Source organism: Cyclopterus lumpus, chromosome 15 (assembly GCF_009769545.1).
Source record: "Cyclopterus lumpus isolate fCycLum1 chromosome 15, fCycLum1.pri, whole genome shotgun sequence".
Taxonomy (NCBI): domain Eukaryota; kingdom Metazoa; phylum Chordata; class Actinopteri; order Perciformes; family Cyclopteridae; genus Cyclopterus; species Cyclopterus lumpus.
In genome coordinates this window covers 7,054,050-7,079,188 of record NC_046980.1, presented here as the reverse complement: position 1 = coordinate 7,079,188, position 25,139 = coordinate 7,054,050, and the positions used below count along the sequence as shown (strand labels likewise).

General features: G+C 42.8%; 2 protein-coding genes across 2 annotated transcripts in view; one reads left to right on the top strand and one right to left on the bottom strand.

The window, feature by feature from the left end:
* arid5b (AT-rich interaction domain 5B) overlaps nucleotides 1-13,453 on the top strand; it is a 69,206-nt gene extending 55,753 nt beyond the window's left edge. The window contains 4 exon segments of the mRNA XM_034552604.1: nucleotides 1,756-1,808; nucleotides 2,904-3,001; nucleotides 10,899-11,109; nucleotides 11,321-13,453. Of these exon segments, the coding sequence (XP_034408495.1) occupies nucleotides 1,756-1,808; nucleotides 2,904-3,001; nucleotides 10,899-11,109; nucleotides 11,321-13,321 (2,363 nt within the window). The 3' untranslated portion in view covers nucleotides 13,322-13,453.
* Nucleotides 13,454-17,637: 4,184 nt separating this feature from the next.
* rtkn2a (rhotekin 2a) lies at nucleotides 17,638-24,665 on the bottom strand. The gene is made up of 12 exons (XM_034552591.1): nucleotides 24,494-24,665; nucleotides 23,039-23,232; nucleotides 22,867-22,919; nucleotides 22,665-22,718; nucleotides 22,449-22,566; nucleotides 21,897-22,097; nucleotides 21,083-21,177; nucleotides 20,411-20,517; nucleotides 20,194-20,325; nucleotides 19,799-19,967; nucleotides 19,432-19,539; nucleotides 17,638-19,091 (listed from the first exon to the last, which is right to left on the bottom strand). Exons 1-12 carry the CDS (start codon nucleotides 24,626-24,628, stop codon nucleotides 18,373-18,375), a joined length of 2,085 nt encoding a protein of 694 aa, XP_034408482.1. The 5' UTR covers nucleotides 24,629-24,665; the 3' UTR covers nucleotides 17,638-18,372.
* Between the last annotated feature and the right edge of the window lie 474 nt (nucleotides 24,666-25,139).

Sequence of the window (25,139 nt, the reverse complement as noted above, 5' to 3'; positions counted from 1 at the left end):
ACAGAAAATAGTTGGCTGTGACATTCAAGGAGGCGGTGCAGTTGGAGAGGAAAACAGTTTTGTGCTACAGTTTAGTTCATGTAAGCGGCTGTCCTTCTATTTTTATCACTTGGTTAATATTGACTTTGCTCTACAGCTGACAGCCATTGAAGTTTGTACGGTGTGCAGCAGAGGAGAGCCGCTGAAGAGAAACGAGTGAGCGAGAGAGAGAGAGAGAAAGTGGATTTAGGAAGAATAAAACAGGAGTCGTTGTGGTTACATTGTATATTCTGAATGCCCTTGATCCGCAAGATTAACTCGTAACTGTGTGTGCGCGACTACGCCAGACTTCGTGTGTGCTTCGCTGCTCGGGCATCAGCATGTGATTGTGAACATCAGTTCCAATTTGTCTCCCTCTTTCAGCCTTGTTGTCTAATTGCCATGCCATCGGTGTGTCATCGAGGCTGCATTGTGTTCCTGTTTTGTCATCCTTATCTCGGTGATAATTGCTCCTGCCAAATAGAGGGGAATTAAGAAAAGAAATTGCTAATGACAAGACATCTAAGAAAAGGCATGTTCTCTCATTTCCTTTATCTGTTCTGTTCCCTCTCAGTCCCGTGTGCTATTGTGGTAATTACTGTCGATGCATAACACGCTAGTTAAAGAGACCATCTTTCTGTTTCTACAGTCGGAAAGCACAATACGGCAGAGTGCTCAGTTCAAACAGAAAAACCTACCCAGCTCCCTTTGTTATTCCACCCGTGCATTGACAACGGTAGCAGAGAGGAGGGAAGAGAAAAAAAAAAAATCAATGCTGTCAAATGCGGAGATAGGAAAATGTCATTTTGACAAATGCAAGTCTTTGTGTACGCACAGATTGAATTTTGATGGATTTCTCCCCAGGCGAGGCCTCCTTTCTTATTTAGATGGCCTTCATATAAAAAATGTTAAACAATGATGTTAGCAGAAAGCAAATACAAATGTCATTGGCACAAAAAAAGGGCTCCAATGAACTTGTGGTTCTTTGTTTGTGGGAAACATTTTCTTTCAAAGATAGACAAGCCATGTGAAGCCTTTTCTCAAAGCTTACATGGCTATTTTTAGGAAAAATGTTACACAAGACTTGTTATTTTGATATGGCCTGTCGTGGAGTATTTGCATGGGGAAATCAATGCAAATGAATTTGCATTAGTTCAAACAGAAGTTTGAGTATATTGCCAAGCGTTTGATGCCTGTAATGGTTTCATTCATATCTGCAGGCAGCGGTTGATGGTTAACACATTTCTTTGTCAGGATGAACTATATTCTGTATTTTATAGTACTCAATATTCATCCTTTCAGCTGAAGAGCAGTGTATGTGTGAACATATTTCTTTTTTAAGATGTCTGTCTGTCTGTCTGTCTGTCTGTCAGCTTCTCTGTCTGTCTGCCTGTCTGTCTGTCTAGCTTTCTGCCTGTCTGTCTCTCTGTCTGCCTGTCTGTCTGTCTGCCTGTCTGTGTATAATAGTGTCCTTATTACTTCACTGTATGAATGTTGACATTCCGCTTAATGACTACTTTTCAGTATATTTTGTTGGTAATACTTTATAAATGAAGGACTTTAACTTGTAATGTAGTAACTTTACTTGCTGCTATTGCTGCTTTTACTGACCTAAAGGATCTAAATACTTCCTCCAGCCCTGTATGTATCTCCCTCTCTCTGGTGTAATGACTGAATGTGACGTCATGTCTTTCAGCTCAGTTCCTGACTGCCTTGTTTGTCTTCTGTCTTCCACAGTCAACCTTTGGACCATGTTTGAAGCTGCTCAGAAACTAGGAGGATATGAGTTGGTAAGTATTCACATGTGTGGTGATGTATTCACTCACTTTCGTTGAAGTCTTTCCCTTCAATCTTCTACCCCCCCCCCCCCCCTCTTTCTTTTTCTCGTCTCCCGCTCTCTTTTTATTTATTATCTCCTCCTCTGTCACTTACACCCTACCTACCTCCCTTTTTTTTTCCCTGCCTTTTTTTTCTCTTTTCTTTTGCCCTCCTTTTGCCCCTTGAGGTCAGTCACTATTTTCCCAAGAAGAAAGTCTTGCTCTGAGCCGCATTTAGCACAAAAAAAATGATGCCGTTGTTTCAAAACCCCCTTGGAGTGGAAAACACATGTTCCTCTGCTCTGCACTGGTCAGAAGGAAATTGATCAAATCGCTCATTTTTTCCCATGTTGGAGAGATGAAGTGAAATGCACATACAGTGTGTACTGCACGCACGCACGCACGCACACACACACACACACACACACACAACCGAAGAACTGAGTATGCATGAGGCACAGTCATTTAACTTGGCAGCCCCACCTGCCGTTTATCCATTTACTGTTCATGTGCAACGTGTTTCCAAAGGGAAGTGAATGTTTGATGTTTAGTCATCAAGTGTACTGCTCATGCCTGTTTCTTCATTAGCTAGCTGGTTTAATGTCATCCAAACAGACAGCCAGACCAGACCATAAACAGGATCCAGCTCATATAATTGGGGCTCATATCCTTTTAAAACCCTTATATCTGCAGCTGATTATCTCACGTTTCATGTCCAGGCTTTGTTGGCTCTGTGGCAGCTTGAATTTTTGTGTTTTGTGTTGTAACCCGTCATCTGTTATGGGATACGGGGTTATAGCAGGAACAACTGACTGCATGATGTTAACGGAGCTTATTATGTTAGAGAATTGAGTGTTGAGGATTCAATAAATGGAACATCATGACTCAGTAACTCCCCAAGACCTCAAAGTGATCTCAACCACTTGTGTTTTTCTATTTGTTTTCAATTTTTTCTTCCTCTCATGTTTTTTTTTCCAATTTTCCTCACTCATTGCCGTCCTCTGTCTCTTAATTTTTAATTTTTTTCCTCTTTGTCTTATCTCTTTGTCTTCTCATCCATTCCTCCAGATCACAGTCCGCAGACAGTGGAAGCATGTCTATGATGAATTGGGCGGGAACCCAAGCAGCACAAGTGCCGCCACATGTACACGGAGACACTACGAGAGGTGAGTTATCATGTTCGGCAGTTATATATATATGACACATTATGCATACGCACATGGAACAGTTTGCAGCGTCTGAAGTGAGTAAACTTCCTCACAGCTGCATCAGATATGATTTCACAATGCTTTATTCATAACATCAGGGCACTACAAGAGAATAATTGATCTTATTCAGAGGAAGTCAATGCACTTACACATATGTGAAGAATCGTCTCTCACTGGTGGGGCATGCAGTTCTAATAGGATTAAGAAATGCTTTCCTTATGGGCCTAAATCAATTCATGATGAGATGAGATTCTGTTCTTTTTCTTAGGATTAATTGATTAGTTGTGTGGCACTGTGGAACCAATTATGCAGTAAACTCCACCCATGTTGCTGTACAAGCAGGCTAAAGAGGATTTAAAGGCTCAAAATGACTGCAAAGTTTTGAATTATTAAGTGACCTACATCGATGCACATATATAAAGTAACTGCCCTCTCCACCGTATATGCATTGCAAGCACACAGAGCAGCAAGATAAAAAAGAAAATGCATTCCACTAATCATTCAGTCAGATACTGCAGCAGTTTGAATCTCCACATTATAATCACTCAGATGGTATTACCAAACCAAAGCAAGCATATGAATATGATCCTGAGGGAGCTGTGAGGGTATTATTCAGGGCTGCTTGCACACACTCGCGCACACACAAACATGCACACACGGCCACTTTCCCAAGGTTAAACAAATGCCAAACACGATCTTCTCAACGAGAGATAACCAGTCGCTCATGAGGCAGGTCATTCCTCCGGGCCTGCGACCCTCTCCACATCCCTCCAGCTGCTGCAGGTTCATGCATCAGCACAGCTCAGGCACACACACACACACACACACACACCTGTCAGTAATACAGCAATGTGCCAGAAGTACCATATGAGGGAGCCGGGCAGCTTTATATCGTGTCAAGATTGCATGCTGTAAGCAAATTTGCAAGCACAGGCGGTGGTGACCGGAGAAGCTTTTCCAGGAAATGTGTGAAACCGTGAGAGAGTATTGTTCAGTGTGTTTGTATTTGTACAGTTGACACTGTGCCTCTAAATGTTTTGGCTGAAGGTGCTTTCAGTGTTTACGCTGCATTCCTAGTTCTTCCCCACTGCCTCCTACAGGGATATGTTTTATTTATACTAATAATAGATGTGACTTTCAAGTGTCAGAGATGATGCTGGTCAAATATTGTTTTAGTTTTTTTTCGCGAAAGTCATAATACGTGTTTTTGATCCTTGTTTTGTGCAGTCAGGGCGATGCGTCTCTGCCAAGAAATGACTTTGAAGTCAGATATGAAAAGCCATATTCTTCATCAGTTCTTAAGGTGTAAACAGGGTCGTAGGAAGACAGGCGGGGTAGGACAGAAAACCCTGTGGGAAGCGTTGAGGTGTGACTGCTGCTGCGCTGGCCTTTCCTTCTCCAGCCACCGAGAAGCAGCTAAGAGAAAATAATGCTGAATCAATACAAAGCAATAATATCCACACACTGCAGTGAATATCAAGCCGACAGGGAGAGAAGGTGTAAGAGGGAGGGGTGGAGGTGATGGGGCATGTGTGTGTGTGAGGGAGAGAGAGAGAGAGAGAGAGAGAGAGAGAGAGAGATCAGCTGAACCTGAGCAAGTTTCCATTCAGGGGAATAATTTTAGCTGAGCCTTGGTGTTTGGGCTGCTTGGAGGGCAATTAGCTTCATTGTATTAACTCAGCAAACACGGCCATTCTCTCTGCATGATGAATGAGGCTGTTTGTGGGCTCGCTGAAGTGTGCGTTTGTTCCCCAGAGGCGTCTTTGTTTCCACCTTTAATCATTAGTCAATGTGCTACAGAAATATAATTCACAGGGACGAATGTACAGTGTGCAAACTGGAACAACACTTGTGTTTTTGCCCTCTTTTCTGAAAGACCACTTCTGATTTGTCTCGGAGGGGCCAAAGTACAGTAGAGCAGGACATGTGAAGTATCACACTAGTTAACGATATATTTCAGGATTTAATTGCTTTAAATTAAGCAGATATTCTTGACTGTCTTGGCATTATTTGGGTTACAGACTGTGGATATATCCACAAGCATTCAGCTCTCATTTTAAATTATACACATTATCCTTTTACAGCCCTAATGGTAAAATCATATGAAATGGTTTCCTAGGAGATGTTATTGTGAAAGACGGAGCCGGGGGCATAATCACTATATTTATGCTGTCCAGGAGCAGTTGGTAATGGAGTTACATGGCTGAAATTGAACAGGAGATAACCTCAGCTAATTGTAATTTTCAAAGTTACTGTTTTTTAGTCGCTGTGCGCCGTTCATTAGTGTGCAGGGAAAAATCAATGCAGAAATGTCCAAGCCAAGGTCTGCCGCCGCAGCTACGGGGAAGCTTTAATGATATTTATTTAAACCGTTTCCCGAGATTAGCTGTCAGGGCCCAGCGCTCTGAATTAAAAATGAGGTCATGAAAAAGATGGCATCAATAACCTTGAAATAGACTGCCTTTTGCTTCTGTGCTGTGCCATTTTCTCTCTCTCTGTCTCTCTCACTCCCTGCTTTGCACTTCATGCTGTTTCTTTCATTATACAGGTCAGCGCCTTTTAACAGCTCCTACATATTTAATCTTCCTGGTTTCCTACGTGATCTCTTGTTACAGAAACATCACATTTCCCTATCTCGGTTCATTTCTGCCTGTTACACATTTTTAATACCTCACCATGCCTTGGCACTCTAATGTAATTGCACAACAGGGTTGGTATTGGGGATATTGGAGGGGGGGGTATCCATGGCAACAGAGAAGCAATTTAGAATAATTTGCTATTTAAAAACTCTTAGGTTTTTAGGCAATAGCAGAGAGCGCAGATGAGGAGTTTTGCATTAGATCATTTCATCTTTTAAGTATTAGATGTTTGCCAGATGTACTGAACATGCAGTCCAAGGCCTGTGAGATAGTCTGCGGCTCAAATGCAGATATGTGTTTCTTTTAAGACAGATGCACGCCTGTTCCAATTTTAGTCGACTAGATGCTTTATTGATTCAGCCTTCATTCATTCCTCCTGGTATCGATGTTTCTCTGCATTCACTAAAGCTGCACTCCAGCTATAAAAATACATGTGTTGCTCATAATGATTAGGAAACCTTGAGCCAGTCTTCACACTGGGAATCACAATCGAGTTCAGATTTGGGTAAGAGAAAGGGGAGAGGAGTCGCGACAGGAGTTTTTTTTATAATTGTATTCTGCTGGATGCTCAGTGTCTGGCACTCGTCAACATCTGTCGGCATTGTCCTCGCTGTGTTGCAGATACATCAAATGTGGCGCATTACACTTTAGCTTGCCTTGTCTAATACTGTAGCGCAAACAAAGATTTCAATTACTCCGGCGTCTACTTCTAAAGCAGAGGGATTACAACAAGAGGTGGTGGGGAAGGAGTATCACCTCCATGTCCTCCCTGCTTTTCATTCCCCAGAGAAACCAAGAGAGAGAGAGAGAGAGAGAGAGAGAGAGACAGAAACAACGGCATGAACAAGCGAAAAATGATTCAATATTTGGAAATACAGTCGGGGGAGAAAAAAGGCAGAGAAGTTGCAATGTGACAACATGGTTGCATATTGTCTGTCAGCATTCCTTAACACTATAAACAATGTCTCAACATGTTGTCTACATCAAAAGCATAGCCAAATTCCTTGCATATGCATGATTCTCCTGCTGAATCTGGATGCGAGATTCAGTGGGAATGCAGCCAAAGCGCTGCATGTTCTTTACACTAAAATAGCAAGCAGCTATTTTAACCTCTGAGAGCTAGATGATTTCCAGAAGACAAAACGCTTCATCGCGCATTCAGTGATAAAAAAAAAAAACCTCTCCTCTTTTCTTTTTTCCCCGGTGATCTAAGAAATCACAATATTGGATGATTTCTTTATGCACAGGATTTAATCAAAAGGTCCAAGGTTTCTCCCTCTAGTGGCGATGAGAAATCACAAATTACGCCACTGACGCGTGACAGGCAATCGACTGTATGAGAATCTATTCAAGTCTACTGAGATTAATAACTGGTTCAGTGTAGCAAATTAAATTAATGACATTCTCGCAGAGATTTCAGTCTACTGTAGGGCAGCGTGAGGGAACATATGCTGTGTATTTTTGGAAATTAACACTTGAGTGTGTCTTCATGCAGAATAGCCCATGTTTATTTTAAACAGTTAGCATTCTTGGCTCACACCTGCTATGGCGAACATTTACCACAAGCTGCAGCAGCAGCAGCAGCTAATGAGAGCAAACCCCGGGGGAACAGTAGAGGTCATTTTAAATCTGGTATTTTCAGACTTGACAAAGGACTTAAGTTTTTCATACATTCCTGCGCTGCCCTCCTGTTTTAACTGCATGAATGAGGGTCACCTCAAGTGGTTTGGCTTCGAGACAAAAGAGGGGCTTTGAGGCATGAATCCAAAGCAGAGGGACCAGCTACAATGTCTGTTTATCCCTCTGCAGGCATCGGGTCGCTCTCTTTCTCCACAGCAGTTATTGGTTTCTCTTTGCTGGGATGATGGTTAATCATTGCATTTAGATTCGATAAAGATTTGATGTTATCTTTTTTTTGTTTTTTTTATTCTCTTTTCCTTACAGGCTTGTAAAAGTAAGTCATTTTCTTCCCTCCAAATCTCTCCACAGCCCCTGGGGCCTGTCCACCAACTCTTTAAATAGTTTCTTTTCCTTTTTTTTTTTTTTAACGCGTGAAGCAGCTCTTGTGATCTTAACACAACACCAGTTAAAATTAATTTCAGTACGGATGGGAGGGAAATAGTTGAAATGGAACAGCCCGCAGGCTTTTTCCCCTCTTTATTTGGTGACTTAGGCATTTCTTGGATTCTAGCACACAGCTTGTTCCTGTAACACAAAACTCAGATGAGAGCAGCACATTGCTGGTAAAGTCACCTTGTTTTTGCCAAGTTGTGTTTTTTGGGGGGAGGTGCTTTGTGTGCAATCCATTTCAAAGACACAGACATGCTTAGTTGACATTTGTGGTATGACGTTGTGCTTTAGACTGTTATTGATTCTTAAGAAATATCACACATATATAATACATTATATATATATATATATATATATAAGTTTAAACAATATTGCTTCATTCATATATATATATCAATATACATATATCGATATATATATTGATATATATACATAGAGATTTTTTATTTCAATATCAATATTCTTTAATTTAATTACATTTTCAATGTTTAATCTCTTCGCTACATATTTTACTTGCTTTTTATCAACATGTAAAATGGCTGCTTAAACAAAAGCCGGGTGATAAATTGGCATGAGAGGAAGTTAAGTATTTATTGACCTCATAAAAATGTTGCCTCTCCAGCCTTAATGAAATTCCTTCCTGGAATCTCTGAGTGCAGCACACGGCCCCCTAGTGGCTCCAAATATTAACTACATCTGGCTCTCTTTCAACTAATGCAGTGGCTGCCAAGCTCAACCCTTCCCCTTCCTTGGAGGAAATTGCTACTTATATAAGTGGTATTGTATTATGAGTGCTATATAACATGATCATGACTAAGTTATATATACACTGCTTGACATTACTCCAGTTCACACTGAGGCCTCTATTAGAATTTTACACTTCCTTGTTTAACATAATGGTAAAAAAAAGTGCCCTTATAGCTTCAACCTTATTTGCTTATTCAGCCACTTGGAATTGAAAGTCCTACTTAAAGAAATAATTGTTTTTATAGGCTACAGTTTTGCTAAATCATCCTGTAATTATCAAGCATAACAAAGCCAATTATTCTGATGTAGGGGACTTCCTGAGACTGATTTCTGGTTTCTTAGCCTTTTTCCATTTGGAACTATTTAAGGCTCCAGTAATTTCCCGGGCTCAGCTCTTACATTATCCGGGCCTGTGACACCCCACCCCCACTCCATATTGACATTCCATAAAGTTGACCCAGGCCAAGGCAGCCGTCTCTTTCCCACAGATCATTGTGATAGTCAACAGTGCAACCTGGTATACTGTATTGTATGTATGTATGTATATACATGTATATATTTACCATTATATATGCCGCTTTTCTAGCCCTTTTATACATATTTACAAGCCTGAAGAAATGAAATCCACAGATTTAATCTACCTGCCTTTTCTGGGAAACAATTCCTAATTATAGACAGCCTGAGAACCATTTGTTTGTAATAAATTACCACCGTTGTATAGAGATTGCATGTTTTTATCTCTGTTCTCGAGGATCCTTCGTTCCTTCATTCAGAATCAGTTTTGCTCCTCATTAACATGTCATTATCCCCTCTTTCACTCCCTTTGTTTCTTTTTTTCTTTTGCTCTCTTTCCCTCCCTCCTTCTCTCTCAAAACACTTTCTGCTCTCCGTCTTTCCAATAAGTCACATTTAATAGTACATTTCCTTTCTTGGCCTGGGGCCTGGTGCCAGACCAGCTGTATGAAATGTAGTTTCACCGCTTTCCCTGCCAGCACTTTTGTTCAGAGGAAAAATAACAAAAAATCCCACAGAGCCTCTTGAACTCTCGGAGGCTTTTTTCTCTTCCTTTTGAAGAGGAGGCGAAACAGCTCTTGATTCATTGTTTGTTTTACCGCCATGTCCCTTAAAAGGAATACTGCAACCGTCTCTTGTCGTTACACGAGAAGACCTTATTTTTCTCATGACTGAGAAAGTCATGTTTCTGTCTGGCTTGTATGGATTGTTATTGTAAAAAAATAAAATAAAAATAAAAAACTGACAGAGGAGCTGGAGAGATTTTCAGAGGAGCTTATTGAAGGTTGGAGTGTTGTAGTTTTTCAGTTGTCTTGGTTTCCTCTTCCACAACGTTTCTTATTTCTGGTCTAGTGCCAATTTCCATGTTCTTTTTCTGAGCAATACAATACTAAAAGTTTCCCTCACTGGTTTCGTCATTATTTTACACATGGGTATTGTTATGTTATCCAGATCTTAATGTTCCCATTAGTTATGACATTAGATGCGGAAAATTGACTTCACAATTCAGAAGAGAAATAACAGAAGTCAAAAATAGTTTCATGTTTTTCTTTCCACAGGATCGTCCTTGTCTCTACGTATGTACTTAGTTAAGTTGGCGCTTATGCAGCTATCATTACATTAAATCATGTCAGCTGAAATATATCACTGTAGGCACTTTAAGGGCTTCTGTGATTAATCACATTTATATATTAAATTAGATACGATATGATATACGAGATTTAAATTCTTCCAGGCATTTCCCCTCCTTTTCCCTCCCAGTGTAGATTCACTGTACACACCCACAAGCACAACACACACATACTCTTTCCTGTCTAAGGATTAACTAATATTAAATGTGATCTGTCTCAGCAGGAGATGACTGGTGACTCACATTCTCTCTCTCTCTCTCTCTCTCTCTCTCTCACTCTCTCTCTCTCTCAAACATACACACACTCTGGCACCTATCTGAACCTGGATTTCCCCATACCTAGATTAATTACAATAGGATTGTTAACGCTTGCCACATATTTAAGCAAGGAGGTTTTAAAGCAAGGTATTTGATACTCTGCGCGCCTGAGGCAAAGCTGCAGCTCATTCTTTTGTTGCTGTTACCGAGACAAAAATACTCACGTTGTTTATTATACATTTTACTCTTTAGCATGGACACCAAAATAAGCAAGGTGGTTTGTTTAGAATATGCTTGTCCTCGCCCACGTCACGCTGTGCAAATGTATAGTATTTTTTTTTTTTCAATGTAAAATTGCTGTTTGGTGAAAAATAATTGCTGCTTGTGTGTGTGATAAATCAAAACATAGATTAGTAATTGCGCCTTGTTCAGCCTGTGATGGCGTAACGTGATCATATCACAAGCTCATCTGCATTCCTTTGCCTGCATTCTTCCTCAGGCTCCTCCTTCCCTATGAGAGGCACGTAAAAGGCGAGCAGGACAAGCCCCTCCCCTTCGTCAAACCCAAGAAGCAGGAGGGCGGCCAAGAGAAGGCTTCAGGAGCCAAAGCCAAAGGAGTGGGGGCCAAGAAATTCAAAGGCTCCAACAATCCCAAGCTGGGGAGTAAAAAGGACAGAGGGGAGGCAGTGAAAGACCAAGAACAATCACAGGTCAGTCACAGATTTCTCCCTCATCGGGATTCCTCCTCGCTCTGAATTCAGTTACATGTTAATCTCCCTGTGCTTTCTCATCAATGCTTCACCTTCTGCCTTGAATTCGTGTTTTCTTTAAAATTGCCCAATGATAAGGAAATATAGGAGTGTCCTATTTCTTTGGTGTTGAGTAACACCTGTAACAACTATAATTTCTTTCTGCTCGCAGGACTCCAAGGAGAAAGAGGAGAACCATGAGCTCCCCACAGACATAGAAGAGGAGGTATCTCTGAGAGACGAACCAATTGTAATAGAGGAGGAAGAGTTACACGTTACCCTAAAGGAAGAGGAGTCGTTGGCAGTGGAGCAGCCATCTTCACTCTGTCCCAAAGAGTCAGACTGCAGAGCCCCACATGCTGGTTTGTCCCTGCACACGGGGCCCGGTCCCCGGCCTGAATGGAGGCAAATCAGCGAGGCCTTCCAAGCGAAACTCTCATGTGAACAGCAAATTGAAGGACATTTCATTCCTAAAATCCCTTACCTGCCTCACCGTTGGGATCAGAACAGACCTGCTGGACATGTTGCTCTGCCCGAGCCCTCTTCCAGGGTCAAAGACTCCATAGAAAGTCACGGTGGGAGGGTGGGGAAAGTGTTACCGATGTGTAAGCAGGCAGACAGACAGTGTATAGACTTGAGCACAGACTCCTTCCCAGAGAAAGAACACTATGTGGCCATAAAGAAGGAGTCCACCCAGAACCCTGCACAGACGGCTGCCTACTGCAAATCCAGCCAAGGTGTCATGTCTCCTTTAGCCAAAAAGAAGCTCCTCTCCCAAGTGTGTGAGTCCAACCCTTTCTCCTTTACGTCTCCTTCTCTTCAGCCGCTACATCCCACAGCGACTTCCTCTCTCCCTGTCGTATCAGTACCTGAAAGGGAGAGGGAGAAGAGGAAGAGTGACGAGGAGGTGGTAGGACAGAGGCTTGGGTGTGTGTCAGACAGCACCCCGGAGGTAGCGCCCATATTCAGGCCATCAGTCATCCAGCACGCCCAGAGCAGCAAGCCTCACCAACAAGCCCCCAGTGGGCCCACCGAGAGGAGCGCTGCCGGGGAACTCTCAGAGACGTACAGCTGCCGGACCAGCCGTCACCTCCAGCCTCAAGTCAATCCGCCGTGGCAGCCCTATCTTCCCCAAGCCCATGCCCAGGATGGTGTGGAGAATGCCGGGGAGACGCTACTCCAGGGCCCAGCTTCTCAGCCCCGGAGCTACACAGGCGACTGCTACTCCTCCCCTCACCTCCACAGTCTGTACAGGCAAACTGAGAGCTGCCTGAGTCAGGAGAGGATGGTTGGCTTCCCCAACGGAGATCGGAGAGAGCGCTACATCAGAGACCATGAAGGCAGCTTTGTCTGTGGCGGCCTGGAGCAAGAGGGCTTGGCCTACAGATCTCACTACTGTGACAGGACTCAAACACACATAGAGAGGAGAGAGGCAGACGATGAGCCCAGAGACTTTACGATCTCGAAACCTCTCTCTCAGAGGGGGTCCTCCTTCTCGAAGCCCTCTTTCTGCAATCTCCCGTATCCCATCATGCACCAGGGTTTGGATTCCCACCCTAAGGCGTGCAGAGTTCCTCCCATGACCATCTCTCCCCCCAAACAGAACCCAGCAGAGTCATCGCAGACATTTCACAGCCCGAAAGCGTTGAGCGAATCATCCCTCGCCAGCCCCATTCGACCCAGTAAGCGAAGCCTCGTGGAACTCGAGGGCGAGGATGTTCCAGAAAGGAAGGTCCGCGTGGTGACGCCAGTCCACCCAGCCGGAGCCATCCGACGCAGCGACCCGGAAGAGCTTAAACCAGCCGAGCCGGCCCACGCCGTTCACCTCAACAACCATCTCCCTGAGGGCCACCCAACCACTACCTACCCTCCACATCTCTACACTGCCATGTACCCACCCGGCAGCCTGGTCTCCCCAGGAGACGTGCTGCACCAGCACCCAGGTCTGCAGTACCTGAAGAGCCAGTCGGCAGTGTCTCCCCTCATGCCCCCGTTAGCCTTCCACTCCATGATGTTTCACAGGCAGCTGCTGGCCGCCAGCCCCAGCCCGCACCACTTCTACAGGCACCCGGGCGGGGCAGCACTGTACGGGGACCTACTGCACCACCTGTACCCTCTCTCCACCCTCCCACCACCTCAGCTGTCCTCGGTACACCCCAGCACCAGACTGTGAGAGGAGGATTAACTTCACCCTCTCCTTATTCATCCTCACAAACTTTTTTCAGCTTTCCCTCTTGTCTTTCTGTCTCTCTCACTCGGGGATTTGCGGCTCAGTCGAAAAAATAAACACTGATTATAAAACTTATCACAGACTGATAAACTCATCATTCAGACTGAAAATTCCATTCTCTATTTTTTTTTATTTGTGTTTGCATTTGTTTATATACTTTGCACTGTTCTTTGTTTTTATCACCACTTACTGTATATTGTTGTTGTTCTTGTCGTGTCCTTATTTGCACAATGCTCGTGTGTGTATGTGCTCACAAATCAGTCTGCCGCTCTCAGTCACCACGAGTCAGGTCGTCGCTCTGAACGTGTGGAAAGTGGAGGGCAACACAGAGAAAAGCCATTTGTTTACTGCATCTGAGGGCTAAACTGCTTAAAAAAACACTACAAGTGACATGACGACGTCAATGAAATTCTTTATATATAGGTGCGTTCGCCTTGCAAACAATGTTCAAGAGCTGTTTAGTGCATTATCACACTTTTAGGCAGCCGGTGGTGTTGCGTCTGTTTACATGTCTCCACGCTGAAAGCTGATGCCGGCTTGTGCCACATTTAATCCCCCCCCCCCCGGACTCCTCGGCATCGACATTAACACACACTGCGGTGCTGAATATAGTTGTATCGTGACATTCTGAGGTGCTGTGTATAACATATGTACTGTAGACTCACATTTTACTCGGTTCAGGTCTTTCTCCTTCAGTGCAGATTATACAACACGAGCAGTCATGTTCAATCCATTGACAATTCCCCCCAATGTTTTTTAGCCAGTCAATGAACAGCCGTTTTAATTTTGACTCTCTGAATTGAAAGTAATTTGATCCTAAAGCCCCTTGTGATGAGGAGACTGTAGCAGCTTGTTTTCGTCTGTCGGACCAGCATGATGAAGCAGCCGTCTGCTGTGGAATGCTCACCACAAGAAATCATCTTTTTGTTCTCGACTTAATAAGCTCTCTTTTGGTGAACAGACTCTTTATTTAATTTTTTTTTACATTTTTTAAACACGCTGAAAAGACTCACTGTATGATTTGATAGGAATGTTGTCACTTAGGATATTATTGCTTCGCAAATATCTGTGCCTTTCGCAGTCTTGGATTAGAGTTAGCACTACAGTCGTTAAGGTTTATCTTCTGTAGCAGGGTAGAAATATCAATATTACTGTCACTCTCGTCTGAAATGCAGCGCACAGACATTTATACAAAAACTAGATGGCACACTTGGCTTTCAGACACCAGACTTGATAGGTAAGGCACAACATTTTTTTTTTTTTTAAAGAATGTAAACAGTTATGCTTTACACCTTATGGTTAGCGTTAGTGCTTAATGACTCTATTTACTTAGCTGAACTGTGTCAGACAGTCAATTATAGAAGAACCTGAAAAGATGTACTGATATTGACACAGGTCTGGTGTCTGTCATCCGCAGGGCATGTGTGCTTTAGGTGTTTTCTAGCAGTGATGAAAAGCTACCAGACTCAATAAAATATGCCGACCATGCTCCATGGCCTGAGGTGAAACGACAACACCTGCTCTGGCTTTTACAACCACTATAATTGCAATCCAGGATAGTGGAAATACACAGTCAAACATGTCTGGTGTTTCAAAGGAAGAGAAGGAAAAAAGCTGTAAATGTCTGTGTAAAGTTTAACTGAATACTTAGATAAAGACATTAATTTCCGATAAAGTACTGTACATTGCTGTGTGTAGGTAGAACTGGCATTAATGCTGGCTCCTGTACAGAACATTCATACGGGATCAATTCACGACAACCCCTATCTCTCGTCTTATTTTCTATGTAAATAGCACTGTAGATAGTACCACGTGGTTGTTATCATATAAACTGTTATAATCTGTAAATAGTACAAAAACAGTACAAAAGTCCGCTACACAATCTAGCTGTGCACTTGTTTGCGCTGTTTCAAGATCACCGTGATCATGTTAGATTTAAACAAACACTACAATTTAAGAATTAGGACATTATTTTTTATTTCTCGTCGTTTCACTTTTTTTTTTTTGCTACGTCGTTTCCATTAATGTGCATCCTGAAAGTGTTTTTGATACAGTAGCCATCTGTTTACCAATCACCCAGCTGGCGAGCAAGACAAAAAAATAAAGACATTTTGTATGATATGACCTCCTGTATATTTAATTAAAATATTTTACTATCTACTCATGTTTCCTCAGTTGTGTTCTTTAACTGAAGTGCAGATAAATAGTGAGGCCTGAATAAACTGATATTTAATGCCAGTGTACTAATGTCAATGTGATGTTCTTTTTTTTTTTTTCTTCCCTTGAGTAAATGCAGTGTGGATGGGGTTTTATTATTGTAATACCATTATCTGGCTATGAGATTCCATCCGCCTTAATCTTCACAACAGGCTACCTCTGGGCTCAAAGCCAGAGAAGCCTCTCCAGCATTTGCTGCAGTAGAGAAATGTGCCAGTGAGTGTATCTCTATGGGATGTGTGTTGGGCTGCAATAAAAGCTATGCTTTGACTTTTATTGCCACCCCCTGGTAAACTGTAACCATGAAAAATATTCAGTAATACTTCCAAGCTCAGCAAAAATAAAGCAGCCTCACCAGGGTAGAAATGTAGGCCGTTTTTATTGCAGATCAGCAATAAATTTAAGACAACGATGAACAAATTGAAGGGAGAATTGCACTTTTTGAGAAACAAAAATAACAGATTTTTTTTTTACATTATAAATCACTATACACAAATTATTCTGCGCTACGGCAATATTAATGCATCCCTACTTACTTGTACATAACCAAAGTGCCACTTAAAGTCTAAATAATTCATATGCTAAAGTAAAATTGAGATGACATGGCAGTAGTACACTATGAAAAGGAATTACAGAACATTTTAATCAATAACAAGACAAAGAATTATTGCTGTCGTATAAAATACAAATATTATAAAAAAACATTGTAAATTTGGCTCATTAGTTTGGCTCTGGTAAAACACATTTAGTCCTTGTTTAGTCATGAAGCAGTTAGTACATTTAGATCACATGCTTTCCCTCATGCCTAATATCCACAGGGGCAACATTACACAGTTAATATTAAATACTACAGAAATGTTAGCCTTCACCATAATTGTAAGCAACATTGGCATGTAATTCGATGTTCCTTAGTCTCTCGCATGCTAACTGGAACTGAAAATTGCCGAGATTATGATGGACAACACAGGAAGTGCAATATAATTATTGTGGTGATTTTAGCTGTAATACAGACCGAGGTGAACCTCATGCTATGAGGTTTGACCCAGGAACCATCCCTTGTTTTACCAGGTACATAAAGTACTAAATCAAAGTGACCAATGTCTAGGTAATACACAACAAGTATAGAAAACATTGCCAATATTGAGCAGCATCCTCTTTTGTGCCATCCATTCTGGGTTTCTTTCAAAGCTTAAACTAAATCCTCCTGTAATCCACCTCCCCCCAAATCTATATCTACATCTACTCCCCCCCCCCCCCCCCCCCCCCCACCCCAACCCAACCCAACCCAATAAACAGAATTTTAGGGGGTGAGATAAAAAGAAATGGGATTGCAGCATTCGCGACACTGCTTCTTCATCTGCCCAGACAATTTCAGAGAAAGCAAAAAACCTAATGTTTCGTACCCTGCGTGTAATTATGAAGAACTTTCTTCAACATGTGACTGTTGAGTGGTTGAAATGTTCTAGTGGCTGTCAGTATTGGATATGTTCAAAACACAAGGGCATTCATTATTTTAGTCACTCCAAAGAGTCATTCATTCGATTATGTTCATGGCATTTACAGGCTGCCGTGTTAGATTATGTTGGACATACTGTGTAGCCACTGAAAACCAAGGTCACTCCATTATTAAGACCTCTGAGAAATGGGGAAGTCACATTAGGGCTTGCAATTGCTCCTAAAATCCCGTTCCCTTAAAATCAGCTATAGTGGTCATAAAGTTGTCACAGTGAGTGGAAGAAGTCAATAGTTCCAAAAGGAATGACTCGTTCAGTCGGCCAATGGATCAATTCCAATTTGAGTGCTTTTGCAAAAGGCTCTTTCTTCGGCACCATGTTCCAGAGCTGAGAAATAAGCCTTTCTATTTTAGTGGGTTTGATGATGTCGGTGCTCGGGCCAACGTACAGCCTTCAATTGCATCTATTGGTTAGCTGCATGTGAAAGAGTTCTTAAATGTGAGAGTGGAGATACAGTATTGATATATTGTGATATGAGGTGTCGACTGGGATTAGGGTCGCCATGATGGACATCGTGAGGACCTTTTGTTTTTTTTAAATGACCGTGTCACACACCCATCCTTAAGGTTAAAGTAATAGGTCGACATTTTGGGAAACATGAAGAGAAAGTCGATACCACTCTTTTATCGATCAGTGCAATATGGAGCGGGAGCCCGTAGATGGTTAGCTTAGCTTAGCATAAAGACTGAAAGCAGGGGGAAACGGCTAGCCTGACTGTCTAAAGGTTAAATGAATCTATCAACCGAGACTAATTATGTCTTGTTTATTTCATCTTTACAAAAACCAAAGAATGAAAATAACGTGTTGTGGATTTACGCAGTTATGCGGCAGATAAGTCTGAAGACTGTCAGATCCACTCCAGTAAGTCACGGCTCCCAACCAGGAAAATGTTGCACATAGCCCTCCTTTAAAATGTGGCATTTTACTTCAGTCTTTGGATTACTAAATAATTCTTAATTAGTGAGTCTTAGAGATGCTGGGACAGAGCAAGGCTTGCCGATTACAGTCTTTATGCTAAGCTAAGCGCCTCCAACGTCATATTTAGTGTACAGATGAGAGTGACTAGTCATTCAACTTGCGTCATGAAAATTGGGCATGAAACCAACAGTCATGTGCAAAATATAAAATTATTGCTATTTAGGAGCAGTAAAATATATTGTGATATCTGATTTTATCAACGCCTTTGAGCTCATTTTAAAAGTTCTAACTGTGTTCTAGATATTCGTATTAGTGGGAAGGTTAGTTGTTGTTTAAGGTCGAAGGTCACAAGGCTTTAAGGTTAATCCTCTCTCGGATAGACTTCCTCAGTTTGCTCTTCGCTGCAGGAACAGGACCAGGACCAGGACCAGGACCAGGAGCGTGATTCGGTCTGAGGAAGGCATGTTCACCTGTGGCATCAGTGCTGTGGTCCTGGTGCTCCGGCTGCTGGGGAGGAGGCTGAGGCTGACTTTGTGGTTGTACATCCAGGACGCCCAATGGGGCGTTTTTCCGGCTGAGGGCTCCAGCTCCTCCAGCGTTGCTCCGCTGGAGCTGCTGTATGATGGCAGAGAATTTGGCATCCAGGGATGGTCTGCCAGTTTTAGACCTTGTGGCCGGGCGTGGAGTGCAAGTGCCAGAGTTCTCCTTCTCCTGGTATGAGGGAGGAGGAGGATGAGGGAGAGAGGTGGGGAGGGGAGGTCTGGCAGGGCGGCTGGGTGGAGCATGAGGCTCCCTGTCAGAGGGCGGGGGTGGAGCACGGCGCTTCTTGTTGCTGATGGATGTAGAGCTGCCGTTGGTGTTGGGGCTTGAACAAGGGGTGGAGGTTTTGCTCTGGGACAGAATACCCCTCTGCACTACCACTGAATGGGAGCCTTCAAACAGCGAGGACCAATTAGGTGCCTCCTTCTCCTCTTCGGGGCCAATCAGAAAGCGGCCATCCGTTTCCTCTATCTTGTTGTGGATGATGTCTGTGATGCTCTCAAACTTGCCAGGTGAATTTATACCTGCACGTCAAAAAAGAAAACATTGAAGTGAAGTAAAATAGATCAGGCAAAAATGTGCGGATTCTTTTCTCTATATTTGATTAAAGTGGTTTTATTAAAATGCAGTAAAATGATGTAACAGGATTTTTTCTAAATGCTTCACAACTGAAATTATAACTATTACGTGTGGTTAGTGTAAATTAAATGTTTTAATTAATTTGTATTTGTTCCAATGAGGTGTCCCATTTGTTTTGAGCATCATATCTTCTATGAATAGATGTAATATACAAATCCTGAAGTCAGCGAATCATCAACTTCGGTCTGAGTCACGTCACCCACTTGCTCCAATTACTCTACTCACTGAGGTCATTGTAAACAGAGTCTGCCTGCTTGGTGAGGAAAAGTGATGGTTTCCGTGGTGACGCGACCTCAATCTTCATTAGCTTGTTGCAGCATTGTAGCCACTGGCCTGGTTGTAAACAAGGAGAGCAATGAAAGCGACATATAACAAGTTATAAAATATATTTTCTCGCTACGTTTAACTCAATATATGTTCAGAAACTTTTCTTGGCCAAACATACTGACATACACACACTCCACCACAAGCCCTTTTTGGGGAGCATACCTGCTCTGTACACACTGTATGCAACCTATACTTTCTTTCTATCTATACACACACACACACACACACACACTTCTGCTGTACATTTACACTGAAACACACTCACTCTGATCATAGAGGTGCTGGTGGAGGGCGTCCAACCAGCCCTCCAGCTCCTGTCTGGTTTCTGTGGTGAAGACGAGGGTCTCGGACCCCTGTGGTGAAGGGTTGATGATGGACAGACTCCTGGATTTCTGCCCTGCGGACTCTTTCTCCATCACACGGATCCGGGTGTCCTGCAGACACAACACAGCACATCCACTTAGCATACGGTGACGGTGCCATTCCAGATATGCACCACACAGTGCATCGCTGATATTGCAGAAAACAAATGATTCAGCAGGAAAATGGCAAAGATGCAAGAAGGATCTCAGTGAGTAATGTGGCATTTAAAATTGTATTATTATATATATAGTTATTCTGCTAAATCAAGTTGCCCTGTTACAAGAGAACCTGTCTTACCTTGTTGACGGGTACATTGAGAGTGGGCTGCACTTTAGCATCAATTTCTTCCGGGGTGAAGTAACAGGACAAAATGCCAGAACTCAGCACACAGTAAAGTCTGCAGCAGCGGTGCATCCCCTCCACGTTGAGCTGGAAACAAGCAGGAAAAACCCTCAACTATTAACCCAGGAACCGTCTATTGAGCGAACGATAATGAGAACAGCAGTGAACGCACTTTCTGGCTCAGGTAGCCGGTTGTCATGCTCTGCGTCATGCAGGCCGGCTGGGCCACCAACCGGCAGCAGAGGTTGCCATAAAGTGGAAGCCAGGAGGACCACTCAGCTGTGCGAATGGAGAGCAGCAAGCAGAGGCAATAAAACCTACATGTTAATAAAGTACTATATGCTTTATGAAAAGATAAAAGGCACTCATTAAGAATGGTTTCAATCTTAAGTGAAAGGAGTAAAAAACACCACACGATTAAACAACTTTTGTTAACTATTTGAAATAAATTGGACTAAAGCTTTTAAGTTACAAAAGGTGTAGTGTTACAGTACGTCTCAAACACACATATGAGAGAGCTGATTTATGGTCATGTCACATAACTTCTTGTCATATGAGCTCGAACAATAACCCAAACTATGCAGAGTGGATCTAACGACACGGTGCAAACTCAAGAAACCAAAAATTGGCCTTGGCGCTCACATTCCTTTCCATTTAATGACGCATGCAAAGCAAGAAAGGCTGTACAGGGTGCACTTCAATCATAGGTTATGTTGTTGAATTTCAGATGTACATTTTAATGGTGTAAAAACACTATCATTACAGTACCGATTCAAATGAGGGACTAAAAAGCGCAATCCCTTCATATCCCCAGATATTAAGTTTCTGCACTTTTGCTTCTTACCGTCTTGGAGGACAATGAGGGAGTGAGACTGAAAACTGCCTTCAGCCTCAGGCAGACACAGTGACGTGTAGGCCAGCAGGCTGTACTTGGCTCCCCTGGTTACAGGTAGAAACACACACAGACACAGACACAGACACAGACACAGACACAGACACAGACACAGACACAGACACAGACACAGACACAGACACACACACACACACACACACACACACACACACACACACACACACACACACACACACACACACACACACACACACACACACAGTTTAGCTTTCTTTAAAGTATGCTGCATTGACTTATTTTCATTCCATGGCTTCCTAAGCTTAACCATAAAAGATTCATGCTCAACTCTAACCCTAATATTAAAAGACACGTCAATATACAAAAACTAACCCTTCAACTCCAACATGTGCGCACATTCTCTGCAGTATTTGCTTTGTGTGAATTATCTCTTTGTTCATGGGCCTAATGATCTCAATATTTCTTTTCCACTGGACAGCTGGTTTACACGACTTACAGATGTTCAGTTTGAGGGATTTGATTACTGTTAAGTATAAATAAAATACAGCTGGGCAGGAACATTAAAAGCACTCAAATAAAATAGTTATTATTGGCTCAAAAAAACCCAGTGAATGTCTGAAGGCTAAGCATATCAGTATTCAAAACCACAGATATTGGATTAAGTCGGTGCACAGTGTGCCTACACCATTTGTTCCAGGAACAAGACAGAATTGAGTCTGTTCCCGGCTGCGAGAATTTAAGATCTCGAGCCAAGAGTCTGTAAAGGGTTTTATGGGGCAATACATACAAGGGTATGGGGTTGTACTGCAGGAAGGCGTCAGGGTCTGGGTTGTCCAGCAGAGGGCACAGCTTCTTCCCAGCCGTCTTTCCAAAGGAGCTGCGGAGCTTCTTGGCCAGTTTCTTTGGCGTATTCACCAACGTGATCTCCTCCTCCAGGGCACAGCTCCACAGCGCCACCCTCAGCTCAAACTCAGGAACTGCTTCTTTACTAGAAGAGGGCAGGGAGATGGCACTCTGAGATTCTTGGATGAAGAGTGCCTTACAAATATAATGCATTATTATTATGTTAGAGCAAGATATGAAAAACTACTTAAATAATTAATGTCATTGCACGGTGATTGGGACCAGTAAGTGATGTGTCAGGGTTTGTAGGTAAAAATAACTGAAAATACATATTCTGATATTCATAATAAATATAGAACAAATATCCAGCAACATACTCTTAATATAATATATTCTCCACAATAGAGACATTTCTTTCAGCACCAAAGGGGGCTTCCCAAAAGTAAGAGCAGCTGTTGTACGTGTATTATATTGCATATTGGGACTAGATACTTACAAGACGGTGACTCCCTCAAAGCAGATGTCAGTGACGGATCTGTCCACCACCACCATCTCCGTGTCAAACACCTCCGAGCCAATCTGCATCACACAGAACACCGCCACCCGACGGGAGCCTAACGAACACAAGGGATGGACCGTGTGTCATACAGTGTAACACGTAGGCGCAGATAAACAGAGGGCAGCAGTGGGAGCAAAACAAAGACAGACTCACTCCCTCTGTTGTTAAAGTAGGCCGAGTCCCTCCACATCAAAGGAATGCGCAGCCCTAAATCAGCAGAGGGGAAAAGTTAATGAACAAAGAAACACTCTTTAAGAGTTTATTTGTAAAAAAGCTCTATATCCATTTTGTGACAATAAGTTATCTTACAGTTATCTAGTGCGGAATTATTCTGGTAAAAAGGGAGAATTCTTACCAGACATTGCAATCGTCCCATTACAGGGCACACGGTCACCTGCATCTGAAAATCTGAAGAAGAAAATCTTATGATAAACATGTGCTGGAGATGAACATGAGGATTGCAACTGTGCAACTCAATAAAAGCCACCACGAGACACCCTCGGCACAGCGAGCGTCCAACTCCTCACCTGGCGGCCGCTCCGATCACGTCCTCCTTCTCCTTCCGCAGCACAGCGAGATACGCCTTGATCCTGGCGTTGCAGGTCAGCAGGTTCTTGGAGGCGTTGAGAACCTGCTCTCTCTTACTGCAGGCCAGCAGCAGCTTGTATGCGCCCTCACGCATCCGCATCTCGAAGTCGAGCTTTTCTTGTACGTTTGTGTTCTTCTCGGACAGAACATAGAAAAAAGGGAGAAATAAATGTGTTTTTTTTTGGCAAGAGACTAAATCCTCTCCAGTGTTGTTCCATCACTCATAAAAGGCCCATCAATTATATACCCAAACAAGAACCCTTTTAAGACACACTCAACCGTGTGTTCCTCTGAATCAGAGTTGTTGTTGTAACTTTCTTTCTGGCACAAACAGAGCTGAAGCTTTCGGAGATCTTTGCAACAGTTAGACGACAACCACATATTACAAGGCTCCCAGGAAATGTGATCTTCTTGCGCAACTGTTGGCTGCCACCACAGGAGGGTATAAGTACCAACACAATAAATATGACGACACACCGATGTGCACAAATGTCAGACTTTGTGATGCCAACTTCTTTGGTTGTGAGGTGAAAAGATGCGTCCAGAATGTTAAGAGTGGTGATGAAAAGCAGTAACAATCAGTTAGTATATTGTATAGTATATGTATGCTCCCATGGGACGAAATAGTGGGCACACAACTTTATGTAGATGGTAAATATATATGTATGGCATGCCGCAAAAAAATGAAAGGGAACAGTGGCAGGAAAATATGTCTGTGGGAAGTTCTAGCTGACATATTTGTGGTCTAGATGGAGTATGATGATGAAGTTTATTTTGAATTCAAAATACAGCCTTTTTAATCTGGTATATAAATGTGGTCTTGGTGGGTTATAGATAGTCAAGTGAAGTTTAGATGTGCATGCACAGTTGTTTTAAAAAGACGCAAACATCATCATTCTCCATTTCACAAACAAAAATAAATATGCACCGCCAGCTTCTTAGGAACCTGAGAAAACTATCTGCAAAGTGTCACTCAGAAGGCCTTTGGTCTGCAATGACATTTTAGAGCCAGGAGGAGCGCTTTAGTTCCGCATTCAACAATGCAGAGTACAGGGCTCTGGTTTCAGGGATCGGAGTGACGTTGAAAAAGGGTCAACTCCCGTATTGGATAACCGGCCCACCCACCCAGCTTTGTCTCACCAACGGAAAGCCGGTGTGTGAATGCCTGAGGAAGAGACGTTAGAAAACCTACGTCGTTATTGACACGTTACTACAGCACGGCCTATCGAATACGCTCGTTGTAAACTTTTTAATAAGGACAGTTGATTCGCGTGTCCACGTCGTGTTTACGTTAGTATCGTTGCGCCCCCCCCCCTTCTCAATCGTCAACTGAAACGTCATTATGGGACGTGTTTACGGCACGGGACCGCGCTCCGTAACGTTAACCGGCATACCTCCGTTTGCAGGAACAGCGTACTCTGTCGTATTTTCTTCCGTTTGATCTCCATAGCGACCGCGGAACCGGCCGATAAGAACGACCCGGAGCTCCCGTTTCGCTTGAAAGTTTGAACGTCCCGCGGATCGGCCATGTTGTCCGCCCATTCGCCAGCAACTGCACGAGCAGCGCGTGCCCGCTCCAAATGCCGACGCCCCTCCGACGTAAAGGGGGGGGTTCGATTTGTGGCACGTCGTCTGCCGCAATGACGATGTGTCAGGTAAACACACAAGCAGCTTTCGGGATATCAATATATATAAATATAAATATAATATCATTATAATTACATATAATATATTATTTGTATTACTAATTATTCAACTACTGAGGGAAGTTATAAATGTAATACAAATTATGTATCAGGTTATACATTAACTTAACATTACCTGATGTATAAACTAAAACGACATTACCTTCCAATAAGGACACCACCAATCTTGAAACAGACACACCAAGGTGAAGTAGCCTACAATATCTCAAACAAAAAATAACAACAAAAAAGCGTACAGAGGCCGTTTTTGGAAATAAATACAAAACAAACGCTCCGCCTTGCCAGCCGGTACATCCAAAGTCTTAAACCGAGTGCTTTCACACCGACAGGGAGG

What these genes read in the sequence shown, in the direction of transcription:
- rtkn2a (XM_034552591.1), bottom strand. Translation starts at nt 24,628, where the DNA reads ATGGCCGATCCGCGGGACGTTCAAACTTTCAAGCGAAACGGGAGCTCC. An exon ending in CGCTGTTCCTGCAAACGGAG is followed by an intron (nt 23,233 to 24,493) that starts GTATGCCGGTTA and finishes CTGTCCGAGAAG; the next exon opens with AACACAAACGTACAAGAAAA. An exon ending in CTCTGTTTACAATGACCTCA is followed by an intron (nt 19,092 to 19,431) that starts GTGAGTAGAGTA and finishes TTTGACGTGCAG; the next exon opens with GTATAAATTCACCTGGCAAG.